The sequence below is a fragment of the Fukomys damarensis genome, unplaced genomic scaffold, assembly GCF_012274545.1.
Source record: "Fukomys damarensis isolate Sample0158 unplaced genomic scaffold, DMR_v1.0_HiC HiC_scaffold_15, whole genome shotgun sequence".
NCBI lineage: Eukaryota > Metazoa > Chordata > Mammalia > Rodentia > Bathyergidae > Fukomys > Fukomys damarensis.
The window spans coordinates 4998135-5005860 of NW_022900927.1; the positions used below are offsets into that span (position 1 = coordinate 4998135).

General features: G+C 47.8%; 1 protein-coding gene across 1 annotated transcript; it reads right to left on the reverse strand.

Moving 5' to 3' along the window:
- Positions 1-274: 274 nt before the first annotated feature.
- LOC104861958 (tubulin alpha-1C chain) lies at positions 275-7690 on the reverse strand. The gene is made up of 4 exons (XM_010623615.3): positions 7593-7690; positions 4110-4332; positions 3844-3992; positions 275-1264 (listed from the first exon to the last, which is right to left on the reverse strand). Exons 1-4 carry the CDS (start codon positions 7593-7595, stop codon positions 290-292), a joined length of 1350 nt encoding a protein of 449 aa, XP_010621917.1. The 5' UTR covers positions 7596-7690; the 3' UTR covers positions 275-289.
- Between the last annotated feature and the right edge of the window lie 36 nt (positions 7691-7726).

Here is a 7726-nt window from a genome sequence, read left to right on the forward strand (position 1 = left end):
CTGTGCTGGGATTACAGGCACACACCACCATGACAAGCCAAAAAAATTTTTTTAAAGGTTGGGGATGTAGTTCTGTGCAAAGGCCCCAGGTTTAATCCCTAGTGAAAGAAATATCAGGTGGCTCATATACCATCTCAATTGGTCTTTGTGGGTCAAGTATCTACCATCACTCAGAAGCCAGGTTGAAATTTAAAATGCAAACATTTTTATTGACAGTGGAGGGCTTTTTCCACAGAACATAAAAAATGTGTAGGATGAGACAGTGGAGTGTAAAAGTGCAGCAAACAGATTAATACTCTTCACCCTCATCCTCTCCCTCAGCACTATCTGCTCCAACCTCCTCGTAATCCTTCTCTAGGGCAGCCATGTCCTCCCGGGCCTCAGAAAACTCCCCTTCCTCCATCCCTTCACCCACGTACCAGTGAACAAAGGCACGCTTGGCATACATCAGATCAAACTTGTGGTCCAGGCGAGCCCAGGCCTCAGCAATGGCTGTGGTGTTGCTCAGCATGCACACAGCCCGCTGCACCTTGGCCAGGTCTCCACCAGGCACCACAGTGGGAGGCTGGTAATTAATGCCGACCTTGAAGCCAGTGGGACACCAGTCCACAAACTGGATGGTACGCTTGGTCTTGATGGTGGCGATGGCAGCATTGACATCTTTGGGGACCACGTCACCACGGTACAACAGGCAGCAAGCCATGTATTTACCATGGCGAGGGTCACATTTCACCATCTGGTTGGCTGGCTCAAAGCAGGCATTGGTGATCTCTGCTACAGAAAGCTGTTCATGGTAGGCTTTCTCAGCAGAGATGACAGGGGCATATGTGGCCAGAGGGAAGTGGATGCGGGGATAGGGCACCAGGTTGGTCTGGAATTCTGTCAGATCCACATTCAGGGCTCCATCAAATCTGAGGGAAGCAGTGATGGAAGACACAATCTGGCTAATAAGGCGGTTCAGGTTAGTGTAGGTTGGGCGCTCAATATCGAGGTTTCTACGACAGATGTCATAGATGGCCTCGTTGTCTACCATGAAGGCACAATCAGAGTGCTCCAGGGTGGTGTGGGTGGTGAGGATGGAGTTGTAGGGCTCGACTACAGCTGTGGAAACCTGGGGGGCTGGGTAAATGGAGAACTCCAGCTTGGACTTCTTGCCGTAGTCGACAGAGAGACGCTCCATCAGCAGGGAGGTGAACCCAGAGCCAGTTCCCCCACCAAAGCTGTGGAAAACCAAGAAGCCCTGTAGACCTGTGCACTGGTCAGCCTGCAAAGGAAAAGCTAATTTTAGTGTTGAGACATCTGGTGAAAGCTGCAACAGACTTCTAATAAATCTATGATTAACAGATTTAAAATCTTTTAAATAGCATCTGCTAAGAAAGCAGTTGTAAGAGCATCTAAGTGCTATAATGAGTCAAAAAACTTTCCACATTAACTCCTGGAAGAGGGGGGGCCTGCTAAAAAGACTAATTTTAAAATGAATTTTCATTTTCTCAGGTAGAGCTTACAAAGCTCAAGTTTTGCACTGGCTATACAACAAGGATAACTAGTGCACTGTGAAAAAAGTTGCCCCTGTGCAGTTCATCTTATTGAGGATTTAGCACAGGGCCCAGCAAGCACTATAGGACACTAGGTGTGACATTTGGGCAAGGTGATTTACTAACAATTCCACAAGACCTCATATCACTGGAGTTCTCTACCACTCAGCTGGGCTATTCTGGCTTACAAACTGCTACGCAGTCCAAGGATGATTTTGACCTTTAGAATTCTCTACTGCTCCTTCAGCACACTTATCGGTCAGTCCACATTCAGTGACCACAAGAGAGTCACGTGTAGGGCAGAACCCCCATGCCTACCACTACATCCCTCAAGTATCCCGGGGACACAGGAACACCAAGGACAAGTGAAATTGCTTTGGCACGCAATGATTATCCCCTCTGAACCCTAAATGGCTTTGATTATATTTTCCCCCAAGAGCAGAGGTCCCTGATTTCCAAGTCAGTGCTTTCCACTAAAGCTTGATTTGCCAGGATAGGAACCATTAACCTTGTCTGGAGGCCTGGGATAAACATCTGAGGAAAGTACGAAGCCAAGAATAATGCAAGGCCGTTCTTTTCAGAACAGACCAGTTGTGGCTGGGCTTAGTGCAATTTTCCTGACACACTGCTCTACCCAGGCCTTCACACTTGATCTTTGGTTAATTTTAAGCTGCCCACATGTGTAAGGGAGCAGGTTATGGGACTGCCACACTCTTAATCCAAATGATCTGAACACCACATATACCAACCATCCTGATGAGAATGAAGCTGCCTGAAACTACTGCCACAGAGCCAGCTCACTGCCCTGATAAAGAGCCCAGGCATTGCTTTTTCGTGACTGCCTTAAAACTTCAAAGTTTCAGGCGTGGTGGTGCACACCTGTAATCCCAGCACTGGGGAGGCTGAGACAGGAGGATCACTGAGTTCAAGACCAGCCTGGGCTACACAGTGAGTTCCAGGTCAGTCTCAACTACATAGAGACCCTGTCTCAAAAAAACTAAAAAACAAAAAACAAAACAACAAAACACAAAACAAAAGTTCAAAGTTTCAATGGCTGCTACTTGCTTCTATCCTGAGGAAGCTCCCGAATCCTCCACTTTTGGCTTTGTTGGGGGGCGGGGGATCTGTGCTTTTAATTGATTTTTGGTACTGGAAATCAAACTCAGGACCTTGTGTGGTTTTTTTGTTGTTTTTTGGGGGGTTTTTTGAGACAGGGTTTCACTATGTAATTCCAACTGACCTGGAACTACTAGCTATGTAGCCCAGGCTGGTCTCTAACTCACAGAGATCCTCCTGCCTCAGCCTCCCCCCAAGTGCTGGGATTACAGGCGTGCATCACCACACCCGGCTAAGGACCTTGTACTTTAGGCAGACATGGTTCACTGAGCTAAATCTCTGGCAAGGGCTTTTAGCTGTTGTAGTTACACTGCCTTATTGTGCTCTGAACTTTTTTCTTTTTGATGGGCTGAGGACTGAACCCAGGACCTTTCACATGCCAGATGTGCTCCCACTGGGCTCAGCCCAGCTGTGAGCTTTATTAATGAGCTTGATCAATTAGTTACACATAGGAGTAGCTACTTAACTCAGTGTTAACTAAAATGACCTTAAGAAGAGGGTGGGTCTCAGTAGGAAGCAAGGAGGCTTACTGGTCTTAAATGTCAGTGAAACTTGAGACAGGGTCGCACTATGTGGTTCAGACTGGCCTTGAACTATGTAGTCCAAGCTGGCCTCAAACTTGTGGTGATCCTCCTGCTTCAGCCTCGCAAGGGCTGGGATTGCAAGCATATGCCACCATGCCCAGCTGTCAATGAAATTACTAAGGTTTCTTGGTTCTTGTCTTGACACCAGATAAATTGCCCTCACTGGAGGATGAGCACAACTGCCCCAAGCTGTGGTGTAAAGCACATAGAAACAGCAAGGGTATGTACTCTTGCTCAATTATTCCATAACCCAGGACCATCTGGTTTAGAAGGCCACTTAATGTAGATAGTGGCCCAGTTAATCAGAAGGAATGATTCTCATAGTTTGGCCAGACATGGTGGCACATGCCAGTAACCCCAACACTCAGAAGGCTCAGGCAGGAAGATCACTGTGTGGGCCACACAGTGAGTTTAAGTCCAGTCTAAACTACAGTGAAAGCCTGTCTCAAAAAACAAAACTGCGGCCCGGGGATTTAGCTCAATGGTTCTGGTGCCTGCCTGGCAAGCACAAGGACCCAAGTTTGATCCCTAGTACCAAAAAAAAAAACCAAAAAACTGCAAGAGAAAACTCTAACCCCACTTCAAAATGTTTAAAGTGCTGTGCTTACCAGTTTCCGAATTCGGTCCAAGACAAGGTCAATGATCTCCTTGCCAATGGTGTAGTGCCCGCGGGCATAGTTATTGGCAGCATCTTCCTTGCCTGTGATGAGCTGCTCAGGGTGGAAGAGCTGGCGGTAGGTACCAGTGCGCACTTCATCTGGAAGAGAAAAAGAAACCTGCTGTTCAAGCCCGGTGCCTCAACACAGCCCTCAGGCCAGACCTCGTGTCCCAGCACCCTATGCCCCACATCCCGTGGTGTCTGAGGTCCACTCACCAATGACTGTGGGTTCCAGGTCTACAAACACTGCCCTGGGCACGTGTTTGCCAGCACCAGTCTCGCTGAAGAAGGTGTTGAAGGAGTCATCTCCTCCCCCAATGGTCTTGTCACTTGGCATCTGGCCATCGGGCTGGATGCCATGTTCCAGGCAGTAGAGCTCCCAGCAGGCATTGCCAATCTGGACACCAGCCTGGCCAACGTGGATGGAGATGCACTCACGCTGTGGGAGGAAGAGAGAAAAATGTCTGAATGACGCATCGGATGAGAAATGTGGAAATGTCACACCTAGATGAGTAATTATCCTGCAAAGACAGATAACCACCTTCTGGAGGCCACTCTAGCCCAAGAACTATTTCATAGGCAAAACTCTTGTTGGAGCTAGGCAGTTGGCACACAGCCATAATCCCAGCTATTCTTAAAGTTGAAGCAGGAGGATCACAAGTTCAAGGCCAGCCTGGGAAAGTTAGTAGTGAGTTTTTCTCAAAAAATAAAAAGGCTGAGGATGTAGCTCTTTGGCAGAGAGCCTCCTGGGTCTGACCCTCAGTATAGGGTCGAGGGAGAGCCTTCATTGAAGACCTAATTTAGAAAAAAATATTTAGGAAGACTAAGTAAGGCTGATGAACTGCCATGCAAGGCCAGATCCTTCCTTAGTAACCCAGATCAAGCTCAGGTTTCTACATTAGGATGGCACAGGTTGTTCTATTAGCAACACAATTCCCATTTCCCCCAGCTCCTGGGACATGTGCCTGCTGATTCCTTAATATAAAATTCTTCCTTCCAGGCTGTGTGATTTTATAATTCCTGAATTCATTCTGGTACGGCTTCAATCCTGTTCTTTACAAGACAAGAGCTTCTTCCTTTCCCCTTGAAAACCAGCTTAAACCAGTAACTCTAGCCGTGACTCATGGGGAGAGAAAATGCTAGATAAGCAGCAGTTAGCTGTATTTTTAAAAGTGTGGTCAGAGCAGCCTGTTCACCAGGTCAAAGAATTATTTTTCTTTAAAGAATCTAATCTTTAGGAGTTGGGGATTTAGCTCAGCGCTGCTGCCTGCCTCCCAAGTGCAAGGTCCTGAGTTCCCTGGTACCACCAAAAAAAAAAAATCTAATCTTTAGGAAGAACATTTTTATGCCTCAGCCTGGAATTTATAGGCATGTGCCACCAAGCCAAGCCAAGCTAGGTTTTGGGGGCGCCGCTTGAGAGTGAGGCTGGAGGACCACAAGTCCAAACCCAGCTCAGACAACATAGCAAGTAGTGAGAGCACCAATTGAGAGAGAAGAAAGTTAGTTGAACACCAGCTTTGCTCTTGAAGGTCCTAGTTTCATAACCCAAAATAAAAACCCCATTGCTCACCTCTGTCTTATGATCACCACCTTCCCACATAATGCTCCCCATAAAACAATCAAGTCCTGACCACATGAGCAAGCTCAGTAACACACCTGTGACTCCTAATCCAGCTCTATAGCTGCAGGAGAACAGAAGCTGTTTGTTCTAGAGAACCCTTTATTACTCCTTACTGTTGCCATCAGCTTTACCTGAACTTTGGAAATTCTACAGCCACAGAAACTGGAGAGAACCAGCTATCTGTTCATGATGGGTCCAGGGTAGACCCGAGTAAATACAGTACTATTTCGGTGAAGATTCATTCATTCCAACAAACCACTTCCTTAGCAGAAATCTTACCAGGCATGGTGGTACATGCCAGGAATTCCAGCATTTGGGAGGCTGTGGCTAGATCACCACCAGTTTAATTCTAGCTTATACATACGTACCAAAACCCGGTCTCAAAACACCCCCAAAATCAACATTTTTCTTTGGTTTTTGGCCTAGCACTCATTGCCTCAGTGTCCTTGTCCTGAGTGTTGGGATTACAAACATGCACCATCACACCTGGTTTTAAAGTCTTAAAAAAAAAAATCCATGGTGGTGCATGTTTGTAATTCCAGCACTCTGAGAGGCTGAGGCTGGAAGATTACAAGTTCAAGTTCAGCCTGGGCAACAGGGCGACTTGGAGACACTGCACCCAGCAGTCTGCTATCTTAAAACTCACCAGAAAAAGTATCCTCCTCTCTCTAGGGCCACAAGGGGTGTATGGGGGGGTGATGTAAGGCACAGGTGAGTCTCAGTCTCATTTTAATTGAATACCCAGCCACTGCCTCATTAAAAACCACCCACAGGACCTGTGTTTCTCCATAAACAGGTGTGCCACTCTGCTCTCCTGCCCTTTAAATAGCCCTGCTTTTGAATCACTTGACCAGATCTTTTCCATCCTGCTTGGTAAGTCAAAGCAATATGCTATAGTCACACATGCTTTCGATAACTGTGGTCAGCCTCTAAAAATTGCTCCCTCAGCTGTTCGCTGTATTCCTTTAACAAAAAGATACTATTTTGAAACAGGATAAACGCATACTTGTTTAAAATGATTTTTTAGGTTTTTAATACACGTTGTCTTAGTTGTTTCTAATACCTCTGGGAAGATACAAAATGTTGAAGTCTGTCCCTCTCTTTTCTTTTCTTCCTTCTTTCTTGTAGTGCTGGGGATCAAATTCAGGGCCTTGTGCATCTCAGGAAAGTGCTCTATCAATGAACTGCACTGGCGCCCGACTTCTTTTTCCTTCCTTTTTGAGACAGGGTCTCCCTATATAAATAATTAAGGCTGTCTTTGAACTCATTTATGTAGCCCAGGCTGGCCTCAAACTAGCAGCCATCCTCCTGCCTCAGCCTCTCCAATCAGTGCTGGGATAAGGATGCCACCATGCCTGGCTCTAATTTCCTGTTTCTTGAAAACTGAACTAAGAATATGTTAGTACTAGTTTTCTCTGGTTTTGCAAGAAAATATCCTTTTATGGATTTGATTCTGAAACCTAGTTTAAGTAGAGCTTCAAGCGGTAAACATTCCACTAAATTAACACCAGAAATGCCGGATTAGGCACAGTGACAGTTAATTATTTCCTCCTAAGGAGGAGCTCGCCTACTCCTCAGGTGGACTGGTGCAACTGGCAGCGCTCGGAGCTGGCCACAGGTGACTCAGCAGCGAGTCACTGGGAGTGGCGGGCCTTCAGGAAGTGAGCGCACGGTCGCCGGAGGCACTGAGTCCTCCAGGGCCGGCGTCTAAGGGAGAGGGAAGGTGAGAGCATTTGGGGAAGTGCGAGGAGAGACTTCACTTTCTCCAAGACCAGGGGGTCCATGTGAAGGCTCCCTACCCTACCCAGCGCGGAGGCCAGCCGGGGGTGCGGGGCATCTCAGGGAGGGGGTCTTACCTTCCTTCCGAGGACTGTGCCCGGGAAGCGTTTTCGAGCCCGAAGCGAGATGGGTCTGACAAAGTCGCCTTTCCCAGCCTGGCCGCCCCGAGCCAGAAGGACCCGAGAAGGCGGGAGACGCGGGAACCACAGGAGCCGTCGCCAGCCCCAAGTGCAGTCTCGGCGCCCCTGCCAATGCACCCACTAATCCGCCCTGGGACCCGGCGAGACCCCTCCACTCACCATGATGGGGGCTTGGAAGATAAGCGGCTCCGGACAGGGCGAGACAAGGGCAAGGAGAATCTCCCACTAACAGACTGCCAAGGAGTCCTGGGGGAGAAGGAGTGTGCTCGACTCGCCAGCGGGGACCTATATAT

Bases quoted from the DNA above. Each gene is read 5' to 3' on its own strand.
- LOC104861958 (XM_010623615.3), bottom strand. The intron at 3,993-4,109 runs GTGAGTGGACCT...TTTCTCTTCCAG, and splicing joins CCTGGAACCCACAGTCATTG to ATGAAGTGCGCACTGGTACC. The intron at 1,265-3,843 runs GTAAGCACAGCA...TTTCCTTTGCAG, and splicing joins TGGACCGAATTCGGAAACTG to GCTGACCAGTGCACAGGTCT.